Here is a 16,312-nt window from a genome sequence, read left to right as displayed (position 1 = left end):
ACCTTGCAGAAGGGATAGTAGCCCACCCTAGGCTGCAGACCAGAGCTGACTGTTGGTGACAGTATTTGCACTGTCCTGCTCCAGTGAGCTTTGCCGGAAAGTCCTCTGCACCTTGGGAAAGCTCTTTGGTCTGGATACAAATCTATTAAACTAGAATATAGGGGCAAGAGCTTACAAGTTGTTCTCTTTGGACATCTCTCACATGCAGGGCATCTGTATAATACCTGCACCACTGTCTAAAAAGGCCAGCAGGAGCAATAAGCCAGTCATTTAAGAGGACTGTGTGTTATGTGGGCAATGGGATGCACAGCCCTATGGGTCAAGTCTGGGTTCCCTTGCCCTGCCCATCAGCAGTGCTTAGGTTTGCAGTGGTGCCTGGCCCCACTTGGGGCTTCTCTTTGCTGCAGGCTCTCTGTAGCAAGGTGGATGCATGGAGCTGGCCCTTCTCTTTGCCAGTGACAGGTCTTTATTCTGCAGGCTCGGCGGATCATCGGAGACTTTGGGATCCCCATCTCCATCCTGGTCATGGTGCTGGTGGATTACACCATCACTGACACATACACGCAGGTAGGTGCCAGCACTGCCCTCAGAGCCCCTCCTGCAGCCCAGCAGTAATTCCCTGTGGCACTGTGGCCTGCTCTTGTGCAATGGGGAATTTGTATTTCCTGCTTCTTTAGTCATAACAGCACAAAGCAAACAGAGACGTTGCCCTTGTCCTCACTCCCACGCTAAAGAGAAGCTCCAAGGGTCTTGCTGAGACTGAGGCCAGATCTACAGCGACTGGAGTGTCCTAGTGTCCCTCTGGTATTCCAGCTGTTCGTAGGGGAGGCTTTAGGGGCTTTAAGGAATTTCACTGCAGTTAATTCCTTGTTTGTAACTCTAAACACTTGTAGTCAATCAACAGGATATAAACTGGTTATGCACACTGAAGAAGCTGGCATGTAGAATGGTTTCAATGGGGTTTAATACTTAACATACTTATTCTCTCCTTGATTGTAGAGGCTACTAAATATTTTGATCACAGTCTTAATAATTTTTTCCCAGTTTATGCACAAATTTAGCATTAAGTTTGATAACTTAATGTTATCAGACAAGCCCATCTCACAGGTTTCATTTTTTCTCCTTTTTCAGTAGATATGTACTTATATATTTTTGTTGTGGTATTTTTTTTCACTAAGACTGTGGAAAGGGTGAAAGCTATTTCCTGTTCATCATGCAAGGTTTTTATCAAGACAGCCCAAGGCTTGGTGGAATCAAAATGCATTTTTATTCATTTGAATTTCAATGAAAAATTTGGGTCTATCAGATGTTAGTAAAATCATGCACTTTGTTACATTCTTTTCATACCCTTCTACACTTCTACAATTAATATCAAAAGCATTATCATTTCAGTATTAACTCAGCATATGTACAAAGCTTTCTGAGAAAATGGTACTTAGTTACACAGCTTAGCTCAAGGACAAGCATTCCAGGAATATTATTCATACTTATGCTGATTAACATAAATGCAAATCATAAACTCTCCCTGCAGTGCAGATAGCAAAAATTTCTGTAGAGGAACACAGATTCAAGGGTTCAAATGCTAATGAACGCAGGGTCAGGATGATGTACAGCTAGGAGTCTGTGTGGTCTGATGGGAGCCACAAACACGATATTCCCTCTGAACATGGTTAGGATGAGGTCATTTCCAGAGAATGCGGTCACTTCTGGGGTTCACACTGCAAAAACAATGCTGAAAAATGTCTCAGAAAAGTCTTGGAAAGTCTGGAAAGCCACTTCAGAGTAGGGTAGGCAGTTCAGAACACTTAATTTGTCCAAGAAGAGGTCAAGGAGCATTGTAACCACTGGCATAGGGGTGAGGTTCCTGAAGGAAGATGATTCCTTGGTCTTTTGGACAAAAATTAAGGATATTTCAATAGCTGAAAGGAAATGAGACAGGCCCATGTTAGGGGACATGGGACTTTTTGCACTGAAGGGGATTGATTACCCATGAGAAAGTCCTGCTCAGTTCAGGGTGGCTTATCCCATCATCTGAAGTGTTCAGACCAGGGAGAACAGGAGGATCAAGACTAGTCCTGTGTAAGGCTGTGGGCAGGTGTGTATTGATGAATAATTGCTGGGTTTTGTGACTACACCACCAGAAGCTGAATGTCCCTTCCGGCCTGTCGGTCACATCTCCTCACAAGCGTGGCTGGTTCATTCACCCCATGGGCAGCAGTGGGACCTTTCCGTTGTGGATGATGTTTGCCTCTGCCATCCCTGCTCTCCTGGTCTTCATTCTTATCTTCATGGAGACACAGATCACTACGTGAGTACCTCCCCTACCAACCCCAACTGTCACTAACCCCTAGGCAGGCAAGACCAGCATAAGCACTGGTGCCATTCACATGGAGATGCAATGGGCATCCCAGAGGAACAGCAGGGGCAGGATCCTGGCCATTTCAGGCTGTACCTTGGCTTCTCCACTCATCTTTTGGTTCCCCTCCGGCATGTGGTGTGGAGGAGACCTGCCTCAGCCAAGCACAGGAGGAAACTTCTAACCTGAAGCTGACAGCCATCATCCATCCCTCTCCTCAGCCATTTCCTTGTTATCCCCATGTGTGCTATCTCCAGAGAGCGAACTGAATGTTGTCCCCAGCTGCAGTGCTATCTCTGGGCACTGACCTGGGCCTGGCACTGACCCAGGCTCTGTTTTCTTTCAGGCTGATTGTTAGTAAGAAGGAGAGGAAGTTGCTGAAAGGCTCTGGCTTCCACCTGGACCTTCTTCTCATTGGCACTATGGGGGGGCTTTGTGCACTCTTTGGGCTGCCCTGGCTGACCGCAGCGACAGTACGCTCCGTCACACATGTCAATGCCCTGACTGTGATGAGCAAGGCCATCGCACCAGGAGAGAAGCCCAGGATCGAGGAGGTGAAGGAACAGCGTGTGACCGGAGTGCTCATTGCTGCTCTCGTTGGTGAGTCTCTGCTTGGGTGAGGGAGGGAGGGGAGAGGTCAGGACCAACCATGTGCATCTGCTGGCAGTGTCCCTGCCCCACAGGCAGCCTGTGCTCTGCCTGCTCACTGCAGGACTGCCCACACCAACCCCTTTGGAGCTTCCTTTCCCTTGCAGCCCAGGACAGAGAGGGGGTGGGAGAGGGATGGAGGTTGAGGTGCCTTGTGGAGGGGCTGGCATGGGACACACCATGCCCTGAGCTCTGTCTGTGCAGGTCTGTCCATTGTGATGGGGAACATGCTGCGGCAGATCCCATTGGCTGTGCTCTTCGGCATCTTCCTGTATATGGGGGTTACATCTCTCACTGGCATCCAGCTCTACGAGCGGCTGCTTCTGATTTTCATGCCATCCAAGCACCACCCTGACCACATCTACGTTGTCAAGGTGAGCAAAGACAAGTTGCAGGGAACCAGGTAATGAGGAGCAGAGTAAGAAGAGGTAGGTGAGGGGAGGATAGTGCTTTGCTAGAATGATGCTTGGCTTGGTGACCCTCCTTGGCTGCAAGTTTGTGCTGAGAAGTGCAAGCCATGCACAGAGGTGGTACAATGCCATTGTATGCCTTGGATAGCATGCCGTTAGGCTGCACCCAGGAGTGTAGTGCCAGTATATTGTATGGACAGACAGACAGTTTATAGGAGTGAGTGGATGAAGGGACACTGCACTACCAGGTGGGTATGCTCCCAAGACACAGGGGCTGATGTGTTATGGAGTTCTACCTCGCTGTAAAGGCAGGTAGAGCATGCAGCAGTGTTGCGTTGCTGTACTAATCTATGCAGAAGGGTTACATTCTTCCAGTTGGGTGTTCATTAATCTGTGTGGAAGGATAATGTGTTCTTAGACTAGATTTACCTCCTAGGTGAAGACCTGGAGAATGAATCTCTTCACCTGCATTCAACTGGCCTGCATTGTGTTGCTTTGGGTGGTGAAGTCTACAGTGGCATCCCTGGCCTTCCCCTTCGTCCTGATCATGACAGTGCCATTGCGACGCTTCGTGCTACCCCGCTTCTTCCACGACAGGGAGCTCAAAGCGGTAAGCAGATAGCTGTCTTCACAGTCTAGCTTGCAACACTGCAGTGAGATTGAGGAGATTTGGCAGCCTGAAAGGCTGGAAGAACCTGAGCCATCAAAGCCTTGTTTTTTCTTGCTGTTATCTGAAGGTCTTTGTTCAACAGCAGTAGGTGGGTGAATGGCTTCCTTGGAGGTTTTAGCTCTGGGAGTGCATTGTCAGATGGATGGGCAGCCTTGGGCAAGGAAACAGAGGTTCCTTCTAGGCAGGGGCCTAGAATACAGGTTTCCCCTTCCATCTTGTGGCTCATTCATCAAGAGACACCCCAGTTCCCCACTGAGCCAGTAGCAACAGCCCAGCATCACAGCAGAGCCTGTGGCTGCCTGGCACTTAAACATGTAACCACAATGCCAGGGTGCTGGCAGCTGCTTGAGAGCTGGCAGCTCCTCTGCTGCTGTCAACATCCTGAGCTCCTGTTGGAGAACAGCCTGGAGCAGCACCTAGGAGTGGGTGCTGCAAGCAGGGGAAGAGGGGGGAGCTGCAGTGCTGGACCAAAGCCCTGGTCCTTGGAAAGGGCATCAGGCTGGGGATGCATAGATGGGCATGAGGGTTTAAAAAAGGAGCCTGTTGGGAGGGGAAGGAGCAAGAGCCTTGCTTTTCCAGCACAGCCCAGCTGCCTGGGTCACTGTGTGCTGATCCCTCCGTGCCAGGGTTGACCCCACATTGGGGCCAGCTGTGGCCTTCAGAGCCTGGTCTCTGCCTCTTCCCAGTTGGACTCAGAGGATGCGGAGCCAAACTTTGACGAGGATGGCCGGGATGAGTACAACGAGCTGCACATGCCTGTATGAGCTGGGACCTGCCCTCCCCACTCATGGGACAGGCCGCTCACACCTGCTCACCCCTCCTGAGAACTAACTGGGGACTTGCCATGAGTCAACGATCTCTTGCCTGGACCAACGAATGGCTGTTCCATAGCCCTGCAGGAGGCAGCCCTGGATGTGGCTGCCCCATCGTTCGCTCAGCAGAGGCTGTGAGTCTCTCTCCTCTTGGACCTAGTGGGCTGAGAGATGCCTCTCACATCACAAAGCTGTGTGGGCCCTCAGTGCCCTTGGGTCAGGGGTCTGACCCCTCCCTGCCGGAGGCAGCCTGTGCCTAGTCTCCAGGTGGTAAAAGGGAACCCTGCCAGCTGGTGCCACTGCATCCCCCTCCACTACCATGAAGCTTGGATGTCTCAGCACCACATGACACTGAGCACTCACAGAGATGGGCTAGAAGCTGCCTGTGGATGGCCAGTGGGCTTCTCCCAGGCCAGCAGTCTCTTTACTCAGCTGGCAGATGCCTTGCTCCTACTCCCTCTGCCCCCTTCTAGGAGTGCTCACATTGGGCCTCTGCCACAGCACCTGGCCCATGGGGCTGCTGCAGCCTGGCAGACAGGCAAAGAGGGACAGGCACCCTGGCCCTATCCTCCAGACCATCATCTGTGCAGTCACCTTCCCACGTAACTGTTTTCAGCTCTTGCTTGGCATGGGAGAGGTTGTTAGCCTCCTCTCAGTTTTCCCAACCTTATTCCCGAAGGCAAACTGCACCGGGAGGGGAGGCTGGGGACAAGCAAGTATCCTGAAGCCTTGAGTGTCTGCCCTCTTGCAGGAACTAAGAGGAGTCCTGTGCTATTCTGCACCTCCACAAAGGTTGCAGGGGTAAATGCATCATAGGGCTGCATCCCAGTTCCTGATGCCCACATTTCTGTCCCTGAGAATAAACCATGTTTAAGAAGCTATACAAGAGATGTAGTGCTGAAGCACAAAACAGTCCTTTGAGTCCCCTCCCGTTCCCTGTGCAGTGATCCACTGAGTCTGGCTCCTTGCAACCCTACAAGGAAGTCACTGAAACCCCCAGCCCCAATTCTGCTGCCATACTGAGATGACCTTTCACATCCAGTGGTTCCCTCCTAGTGGGAGGGAGCAGCATTCAGCCCCCCTCTCAGCCCCCATCAACTCTGGGCAGCTCCAAACACAGAATCACAGGATGGGTCAGTGTGTTATCTGGTCCAGCCTCTGTTCAAGTAGGGTCATCCTAGAGCACATGGCACAGGACTGCATCCAGACAGTGAATGTCTCCAGTGAGGGAGAATCCACAACCTCTCTGGGCAACCTATTCCAGTGCACGGTCACCAACACAGTAAAGTTCTTCCTCCTATTCAGATGGAACTTCTGTGCATCACACCTTTCTGCCTGACAGGGCTTCCTCTGGGGTCTCACCGACCTGGCAGCATTTGTTCAGAGCTGGCCCAGAAACTGCTTGATGGTGCCCTTACTGCCTTTGGCAACTCCAAGGGTAGTGCCAGAGGAGACAGGCACACCACCCTCTCCCTGATGGTTGGAGCTGGAGCGGTCTTCTGGAGGAAGCTGGGATGCATGCTTCACCACTGGATTTGGGACAAGACATTGCCCCTATTCCCACTTACCAGCCTGGCTCCTGCGAGAGATGGTGGTTGCTTCATTACAGGAGGGTCTGATGCCTTCCTTGGGAGGCTGCAGAAATATCCCATCAGAGAAAGAAGCCTCCCCCCACAGCAGGTTCCTGCCCACAGCCTGGCCCCCCCCGCAGGGCCCAGGGCGGAGAGACGAGTGTCTCTGTGTGTCTGTGGCCGTGTGTGTCCTGTCCTCCCTGTGTAGTGTAGGAGGCCTGTTGTTGCTGTGCATTGTGACTCCTCTGACTGTAGTGGAAACAGCTACACCAATAAACTCTTCACAGGAATTGTGCCTCTGGATCTGCGCCTTTGTTTTTATTGCCAACGGCAATAAATTGATTGAAATTCCCCAACACAAAACTTTCTTGCCCACAACAGCCAGTAAGGTAGCAAGCCCCAGCTGGAGCAAGGGCTGTAACCATGTCATCCACTACCAGCGCAGAGGTGGGTTTTCCATTGCCATCATCAAGCAGACTGGTTACTGTGGGCCCAGCTAGATCCCCCATGCTGGCTGCTGGAAACGGGAGTCTGAGCCCCATATTTAACCAGAAACACATATTCCTGTCTGCTTGCATCCGTATACATGTACACGCTCCTGCCTGTGTGCTCAAGAGCGCTCAGTGCCCATGTCCTTATGCAGTCTGTAGCCACACGCTGAATGGCAGGGCCATGTGCTGAACATGGAGGAAACATCTCATTAACATGTTCTCTCCATGCTTTCTTCCCAGGCAGGAGCTGAGCCAGGTTCCCATGAGCTGCTGGCTGCCCGCAGCCCATGTGGTGATGGGCTGGGTGTCCTCCAGTCATGCTCTCCTGGGTGCTGCTGCTGGGAGTAGGCAGTAGTCCTACCTCATGTGGTCAGTCACGGGCTGCTCCAGGGGCTGGCCAATGCCGTGGGGTACGTGGCAGAGGGCTGAGTCTGCCCAAGTACAGGAGTGGTGGCCATCCTGTTTCTGGGCCGGGCCTGCTGTTGGGCAGGCAGTGCTCCAGGTCCTGGCAGCACTGCTGAACCTGCCGGAGAGGAGGCAGTGTGGGTGCCTGCATCCTGAGCATCCAGATAGGTTGGATGGGAGTATCTAAGACCTGCAGGCTGCTCTACCATGTTAGGAAGCACTACCTCTTCCATTCCCCACTTCATGACTCTCCTTCCTCACATCATCACATGGCTGCCTAACGGGCCGTTGGGTTGAACTGGAGAGGTTATGGCTATACCCAGTCCCACAAGATCCACATCTCCACCTGGATGCCCAGCCCTTCCCATGCAGCACCCTGGCCCACAGCAGTGCCCCACTCACCCTGGTATGCAGACCAGGGAGTGCAAGCAGAGCGAGCACACGCCCCTTACCACATCAATCCTCCAGAGGAGAATGGGCCTGACCTCCAGCTCCAACAGCTAGTCAGCCTCCAGGATGCTGTGATGGTACTCTTCTAGCTCCAGGCTCTTCTGCAGCTCCTCAGCTAGGGCAGCCTGGTGCCGGCGATGTCCCACACCCATTCCTGGGCTCTGCCAGGGCCAGGCCAGCCCTATCCCCTTGTCCCGCTGCTGCAGGCACAAGAGGCGGATGCACTGGGTGACGTGACGGACCTGAGCACGCAGGGTGGCCGCCTGCTCCCCGTGGTGCAGCAGGGCCAGCAGATCCTCCCGGCTCTCCCACAGCTGGGCTCGCAGCTCCCCAGCACTGCTGCCTGAGGGCTGCAGCAGGACCATGAGGTTGTACAAGCCCAGGGGAGACCCAGGCTGCTGGGGGGCCCTGCTGCGCAGTGGGGGCTGTACAGTGCTGGGAGCCAGCCCTGCTCTGCCACATGCTGGTGGCTGCTGTGGCAGTGACCGTGGCAAGGAGAGGCTGTACCTGCTGCGGTGGAGACAGACCCACCTCTGGGCAAGATCTGCCATGACTAAGTTCCGGTAAAAGACATCAGGGACCAGCCACAAGACCTTCACAAAGGGCCCCACATCAGCAAAGCCATGCAGGTCATGCAAGCTCTGGGGGCTGAATACCCTCTCGCTGACGGTCCCCCCCCTGCAGCAGCAGCCCCCAGTTACACCGGTGGGCAAAGAAGTGTGCAGCCAGGTGGAGGATGGATGCCAAGGGGGACCGCTGAATGGGGAGGAAGCTGGCTCCTCATGCATGTATAAGTTCTCACAGAGTTGAACCACCACCCTGGTGTCAAACCTCTCCTTGACTGTGCTCAGGTGCTACAGGTAGGAGGCCAGCCAGTCCACATAGCTACTGGCCATGTCGGGGCTGGCCAAGCCAGGCTGGCAATGGGCGAGTCTCTGCAGGTGCTGCCAGCTCTCCACCTGCCCCAAGGAACTCTGTGGCAGCACCAGCAGCAGCACATGGTACAGGCTGCGTAGATCAAAGCCCTTCTGGCACCGCTGCACGTGCCTCACAAAGGTGCTGAATCCCCTTTGAGGGCAGAGTACAGGGCCTCCATGGGTGGCCATGATGATGGAGAGGAGGCAGCCAGGATCACAGCTTATCCAGATGGTCCTGGGTGCTGGATGTGCTGGGAAACACTGTGCACCAGGATGCAATGCAGGCAGGATTGCTGCGGGGGCTTTGGTTTGGGTCACGCGTGGGGGTTCAGTCAGCAAACGGTTCTACCAGAGGCTGGCGTGCTGCTTGAAGGGAGGGACATCTGGCCAGCTCGAAGGAGTCGGTCCTGGTTGCTCTGCCGGAGAAGAGACATTGGGTGGGTGGGGAGGAGGGCAACAGGGATGGGCTGGGGCAGGAGGAGTAAGAGAGCTGCAAGGGGTGCACTCCATGGGGTACCCCCACTTTTGTGAGACCAGAGGAGGAGGGAGAGGCTGCTGGGTGCTGCCACACCAGGAGTGTGCTGGATCGCAAAATGCTGCTGCAGTATGGGGACAACAGCTGAGAGGCTGCCTGCAGACTCGGAATGCTCCTGCGCTGGGCCCTGTATGTCTGCAGGCCCCCTGTTTGCCAGGGTATGCTCTGGGATGGGGCAAGTGTTCACCTGCTCCCTTCTAAGGGACTCAGTTATGCCAGACCAGGACTGCACTCCCACCAGAAGTTTCTCCCACCTCTTTGTTGTATGGGAAGAGGTTTACCTTTACAAAAGCAAGCCTGTCCAGAGACTAAAAATAGAAGGTCTGTTCCTAAAACTATCAACTGTATTATTTTAAACAATTGTATGTTTAAGCAAACTATTTGGGTTTCTGTTTCTGCCACCTGGGTTCAAGTACACTCAAGCTATCCTCTCCAGTTATTTTTATTCCCTGCAGCTGGGAGGGGCTGGCACATCTCTGTTGTCAGATACCACTGGCACCCATTCACACAGCTATATGGCTGGGAAGCTAAAGAAACTGCTGCTTAAGACCATTTCCACAGCAAAACTGTGAACCAGAGCCACTGGCAAAATTTCCCTTTCCCGTGTATGTCTGAAAGTCCCTCCCTGGGCTTTGATGTCTGCTATTCAGCCACCCAAACTTCATTAAAATAAATTCAAAAAATCCTTTTTCATCTTCCCGTGAGGAGGGGTTTGTGATCCCTGCCCCTGGGGGGTGTGGGGCAGGTAACAACGGCAGGAGGTGGCAGTTCCTCACACTTGGCAGGGGTGAGAGCGGTTCCGGTTGTATTTGCCTTCCCCAATGCAGGTGGGTTTGTTCAGATGTGAGTTGCATCAGTCTGGGGAGAGCAGAGCTGATGCTGAGGGGGATGATGGTTGCATGTGAAGCCCCAAGAGCAGCCCCAGCTCATGGTTGCTGGGGTCCTGTTTGCTGTTGCAGGTGTTGAGGACCACCAGCAAGTACTGCTGAGCACTGGAGATGCTGCACATCCCTAGCCCCACGTTCTCTGTCTCCTTCTGCCCTCCATCCACCTCCCCTCCATGTCACTCTAAAGAAGGGACTCACCAGCCCCAGGAGAGGCACCAAGGAGAAAGGGCTGAGCTGGGCCCTGTTGTCTGCCAGGGGAGGAACATGCCCTCCCTGGGCACGGACACAAACCTTCCTCCCCATGGGAACGGCAGGTTTGGATGTGTCCCTCATGCTGGAGCCAGCCTTTCCCAGAGCCAGTTGCTAGGTCCACAGGCATTGCCACAGAACTACAGGGCAGAGATGCAGATTCCTTCAGCCACTCTCCCTTGCATAGGTTTCGCAAAGGACATTTTTCTTGCAGAGATACCTGAATCCTGGGCACTGGTTTGGATAGCATGTTTCTTCAATTCAAGTGAGTACTCCTGTAATTTGTCTGGCCTTCACTGCTTTGCCCTGGGCGGTTCACTTCCTGCCTGCTGCCCTGTGCCCCTGCCCCGTCCCTCCCAGTGCATTGTCCCTGCAGGGCTCTCCAGCCCTCTGGCTCTCTGAGGTGCCAGTGCTGGGACTGCTCCCCAAAGGGACTTTAGTAGAAGTGAATGAGGACAGTGCTGGGGCAATTCTCTTGTGCCCACGCAAGGTTCCCCATGAGCTTGTGCAGAGAGGGGCAATGCTGCTGTGAGGTGGGGATGGGGAAGACTCAGCCTGAGTTCTGAAAAAGCTTCTTCCAAAAAGAAACCAAAGCTGCTTCTGTGCAGGGAGCAGCAAGGAGGTAGGCTGGCACCCATGGGTGTTCTGCCCTGCTCAGAGGGGGCCATGCAGGAGCCGGAGCAAGGAGGAATACTGAGCATCAGTGCTGCACAACATCTCCCATCTCTCCCACCACTTTGTTCTGTGACCTCCTGGGCTGCCAGATGTGATCTTGCTGCTGAGCAGGACAGGAAGGTAATCCTCTTCTCGTGATTTCTGCAGAGAAGGGGGACCTTGCGATCTCTGCTGCAGGAGCCCAGCTGGATGATTGCCTTCATCCACCAGTCCAGTGTCCCTGGAGGATGTCCCCCCCCGCTTCCAGTATGCAGAATACAGAAACGTCACTGGGGCTAGGAGAGGCTGGGGAGCAGCTGGCCCCTTCTGTACCAGGCTCTCATCCTCAGTAAAGACAGATGGCCAGATGCTGGGGCCAGCTACTGGTGCTCTGAACTGCAGCTGCACTCACTTTTCAGCCCTGGAGGTGATAGCACAGCCTTGCCTGCTTCTTGGGTTTGGTAGTCCAGTAGCCCAGCATTTCAGGTTGCCTCCTGGGGACTTATAAGGGACAAATACAACAAAACAGGGCAGGGATTGGCATTAGTTTGGCTGCAGATGCACAGAGAGTAGAAGAGCTCTCTCCTTCAGCACAGAAATGATTTTGCAAGCTGAAGCGGTGCAGGCAAGATGAGGAAGAGGAAATGGCTCCAGCTACCAGCACCCATCAGCAGACCTTGACTACAAGCAGGGGCAGTGATATGACACCATTTAACCTCCTTGCTTGCTTGCCTGGATTGCTGGTTGCAGTTGGAGACAGAGAACTCGCCATATCTGGTAAACAGCCCAGTCTGGGAAACGCCTGCACCACAGCTGCCTGACATACTTTCTACAGCATGAATCCTGTAGTAATGGTATCTGTGAGCAAAGCCCTGCTTATACATTCAGTCAGTCAGAATCCACAAGGCTGCTTGTAGCAGAATCATCTGTGACCTCCACAGCATCATGCCATTAATAGCAAGGCTTGGTCTGGGTCAAACAAAAGCAAGGCAGGCTTAATAAGAGAGGAAATGAGGTGGATGCACTCGGCTGGCCTCATCCCCACATGCTCCCACTGTAATTATAGCCTTGTGCAGCTCAGCTCCTTCATTCAGCAATCTCGCCGCCAGGACCGTATTTCTCATGACCGAGGTGTAAAAGCCACACACAGATACATTTTGGCCCCAAGCAAACCAGCAGCAGCATAAAGAGAGCGGAGGCAGGGAACCTCAGCTTGTTGCTGCTGGGAGCTGGGTGTGTGGCCTGGGATGTGGCAGGGAAGGGAAGGAAGGGTTGGGCTGAGGGAACAAGACCAGGACCGCTATCTGCAGAGAAAGCTGGAGATACCTTATTATTGGTCTGTCAGCACAGCCAAGTGCAGATGGAGCTGGTAGAAGGTCCCAGATAATGCTGGCCCCAGTGATATAGCTCGGGAGGGTACTTCAGAGGCCAAGGGGTGGCACATGGTCACAGTGGGATGAATGTTCCCAGCATCCACCCTCTGGGACCATCTGCTCCAGCTCTCTGCTCTTGTGCTCAGGCTGAAAATGAAGACGACATCCTGTTTTCCTGACCTACAGAGAAAGGGTGGCACTGAAGGGCATTCCTGTGTGTGGATGGGATAAGAAGCTTTTCCCACTGTGATCAGACTAAGCAAGGGTGTAGCCACCCTTGGCCTGAGCTCTGTAGCATGTGGATGCAGCACTGCACATTGCAGTGAGACAGGCTCGCTGCTGATGCTGGCTGAGACAGAAGACAGCAGGGTGCCCAGGACAGATAAACACTCCCCACCCCACATTGTTGCCCCCTACAAGGAGTGCTCCCTCTCACACTCCTGCTCTCTGGGGGAGCAGGTGCCTCAGTGCTTGGTGTGACCCTGTGAAAGCGTCTCCAGACATCCTTAATCACATTCCTCTGGAGCAGGGACACATCTGGTACAAACATGATCCTGTCCCCAAGGAGCCTGGGCTAATTCCTGTCGCAGAGCCTCAGAGCAGCCCCGGGCAAGGAGGGCTTCAGCATGGCTTTGATCATCACCATCATTACCTTGCAGGGAATGGGGCTGGAGGAGAGGTCCCCAGCTTTGTGTGCCGAGTTCAAGCAGTCCAAGCCTGAGCTGGCCTGGCCAGACCCTGCCCAAGTCTGAGCTGTGGCCAGGCTACCCGCAGGCTGGGAGTGGGAGAAGGGAGGAACTGTCATTTTCAAGAGTTGATTTATAAGATGATTTCAAGGAATTGTGAAACTGGAACAGGGAGAGAGCCAGAGCTGCGGGGCCAGCGTGCACCCTACTGTGTGTACTGTGTGTCCCCTTCCCCTTGTATGTGTGCAGTCTATGTCAGGAGAGTGCTTCGGCATCTGGTGATCTGCCAGGGTCTGGCCACAGGCATCATGCTTGATTTCTGTCTGCTGCTTCTCAGTAGTTCTTCCCCCTTGGAGAAGGGGGACTTTCCAGGCTGTCCTGTGCTTTGGGCAAGGGGGAATTTGGTGGCCCTAGCAAAGCAGCAGGGCCTGGCAGTTGGGGCTGCAATGCATAGCAGACACGGGTGCCCTCCTCCTGAATCCGTGCCTCCCTGTGCCCTTGGTTGGGTCCAATGTACTCTGGCTCTGCTGCTGACTCTCCCAAATGAGATCATCCCAGAAATGATGGTGGAGGAAATCAGTCCCCTACGCTATGACCACAGCTCTGATGAGCCATTGGGGAGGTGGCACCTGCAGCCAAGGTGTCACAGCTTGTTCCCTTGCAGGCAACGGGAGAGCAAGTCTGGCAGATGCTCACCACCCGCAGCGGCGGCATACTGGCCTGCCCACCTCCCAGCCATGTGCCAGACCCGTGGCAGAAGAGGAAATTAAGATATTGTCTGGTGTCCAGGAGGAATTCCTGCCTCAGCTTGTTCCTGCCAGTCCTCTGCCGACCTTCCCTCAGTATGGAAAGCCCAGCAGGAAGCTGACTCACTGTCTGCTGCCGCCATGGCTGGGTGCGGGGCCCTGCTGCCTGCAGCACCAGAGGGCTGCTCCTTTCATGGATGCAGGGATAGCTCATGGCCCAGACCCACAGTCACCTATTTGCCACAGCTCTCCTCTACCAGAGCCCAGCTCTCTTCTGACAAAGGAAAACAGCCATGGCACCCTGGTTACTGCGACATCTGCACCTGGGCTGACAGGAGGGCTGGGAGTTCACTGGGTTGGTGACATTGCTGTCAAACACAAGAGCAGCACTGCTGTGCCAGGCTTGGGGCAGGAGGCAGCCCCAAGGTGGGCGGGAGGAGGGCAGGCTGATGGGCTAGAGAGGGGTCCTGGGCTTGTCCTGCACAGTGGAGCCCATGCCAACCCTTACTGATTTCTTTGTGCTCATCATGTTGCCGATGCGTCCAATAGCTATTGTTGAGGTGCCAGACGTGGTGGTGGCAGTGTCTGGGCCAGCTAGTGATAGCAAGTCAATGATCATCTGCTTATCAAGGCTCTGTTAAGAAGCAGATGGTTGTAGCCACCCTTTCACAGGAACAGCACCTAAAGCTAGTTAGGAAACAGTTCAGACATTGCAGTTTCCAGGTGGGCAGTAGGACTAGTGCTTTAATCCTGTAACAGAAAGGAACACATATCAGGTGTTAAGTATCTTGTCAAGATTCTTGCCACCTTTTCTACCAGGCTGATAGAGTACAGGGCTTACAGCATCAGTCACTGCTGCTCCCTTTATGGAATCCAATGTTTATTGCCTGAATAGTTTGTAAAATTACTTTGTTCTAAGGACCGTGTCAAGCCACCTTCTGCTTCCCTCTTAGAAGGTGTCAGTCAAGAGTGTTAATACTAAAAACCTTGCCTTTTGAAAGGTAGGACTCTTACTTCACCCTGGATGACAGGAACCATGGCCAAAGTTTTTCCAGAGAAGCCTGGGAGGCGATGTCTGGTGCTGGAGATGCCTGCTGGTGGAAACTGCTGGCAGGCAGGCAGACAGAGGAGAAAGGTGAGCCTCAACTTTCCTGTGGCTATGAGGAGCTCCATGGCTCCTGGGTTACCAGCCAGAATGGAGAAGCTGAACAGCCAAAACTGTCTGCAGAAGCAGCAATAGTGGAGGAACTGTTCTCTTGTGAGGAGAAAGCTGGCTGTGGCAGAAACAGCTTAACAACAAATATGCGGCTTTAAGGAGGACTATCAAGGACACATCACTGTGAGTTGATCTAATCCCCTTCTCTAACACGGTAATTGGCCTTGCAGATAGAAGTATTAGATGTGAGATAAGGACTGCAGTTAGGCTTCTGGCGCTGTATTGCATGATGTTTTCATAAGGCAGGGAAAGTGGTATAGATTAAACTAATCCAGCACAAGTACAAAAGAGGCTGGATAGTCATGCCCAGGACAGCTCTCAGCGACTTGGTATCAAAATGGAAGGACACATTGACAGTGACTCATATATCAGGAAACTTTACTCAAAGGTCCAGATAGTGAAGGTGGAAGAGTGGTGGGGGTGGTCGTCACAGGTTAGGCAGTGGCTGAAGTCTTGAGTTGGATGTTGGACAAGATACTGTCATCTACCTCAGAATGCTCTCTGTGTTTTAAGTAGTTAAAAATCCCACATTATTAACCAAAATAATAATAATTTTAAAAAAACCTTCCCCTAGCCCCTTCCATTAGATCTCCTTTCTTTCAGAATAAAGAAGTAATTTCTGATGGCAAGAAATACCTTCACAGTGCATTTGTGAACTATGATCTGGCCACACTTCGATCTGTGATCAAGTTCTATATTCGAACTATGATCTAGACAAACTTTGCCCAACCTCTTGCTCTTCACCAGCTGTTCCAGATCTCAGAGACATCATTCTGAAGCTCCATCAGAATTCCTGTTAACAGTCCTGTCAACGTGCTATGATGGTCTGCTGAAGGGAACCCCAAACCCCAAATGTTTGTTATTCCAGATGACACCAGTTGCCCATACAAAGGTCCACAAGTGGCTGCTGTGGCTGTGTGCAGCAGTGGTCCCCCGTCCCCGCTGCGTGTCCGTGGGTGACACCGGCCTCTCGGCCCCCCCCCCCCCCCAAATCCTTCTCGGCACCCCACTCTCGAGGTGCGGGCTGCTCCCCAGACAGTCTCACCCCGCTCCTAAACCCTCCGGCACAAGTACGGCCCCGTCGCTGCCGCAGCGACCCCGCTCCCCGCGCCCCGGGGCGGGCGGAGCGGGGCGGAGCGGGCGGCCCGGCCGCTCCCGCTGCCCGCGGCCGGCGAGGCGGAGCCAGAGCGGCGCGGGGCCGGCGAGCCGTGCCCGCCCGGCCACGGCGATGCGGCG

The 16,312-nt window shown here is 53.7% G+C and overlaps 1 protein-coding gene across 5 annotated transcripts in view; it reads left to right on the top strand.

The window, feature by feature from the left end:
* The window catches only part of SLC4A3 (solute carrier family 4 member 3), a 34,592-nt gene extending 27,835 nt beyond the window's left edge, over positions 1-6,757 (top strand). For 4 of the 5 annotated variants that reach the window (XM_017825381.1, XM_017825379.1, XM_017825377.1 and 1 more), the window contains exons 18-23: positions 478-567; positions 2,142-2,308; positions 2,703-2,956; positions 3,209-3,378; positions 3,851-4,024; positions 4,771-6,757. In XM_017825381.1, the coding sequence (XP_017680870.1) occupies positions 478-567; positions 2,142-2,308; positions 2,703-2,956; positions 3,209-3,378; positions 3,851-4,024; positions 4,771-4,848 (933 nt within the window). In that variant the 3' untranslated portion in view covers positions 4,849-6,757. Of the gene's footprint in view, positions 1-477; positions 568-2,141; positions 2,309-2,702; positions 2,957-3,208; positions 3,379-3,850; positions 4,025-4,710 lie in introns of all 5 variants that reach the window. The other variant, XM_017825382.1, reaches the window with a different exon arrangement.
* The last annotated feature ends 9,555 nt before the right edge of the window (positions 6,758-16,312 follow it).

Source organism: Lepidothrix coronata, unplaced genomic scaffold (assembly GCF_001604755.1).
Source record: "Lepidothrix coronata isolate B3197 unplaced genomic scaffold, Lepidothrix_coronata-1.0 Scaffold118, whole genome shotgun sequence".
Classification (NCBI taxonomy): Eukaryota; Metazoa; Chordata; class Aves; order Passeriformes; family Pipridae; genus Lepidothrix; species Lepidothrix coronata.
The sequence above is the reverse complement of the archived record's forward strand: the minus strand, read 5'-3'. Positions and strand labels throughout refer to the sequence as shown.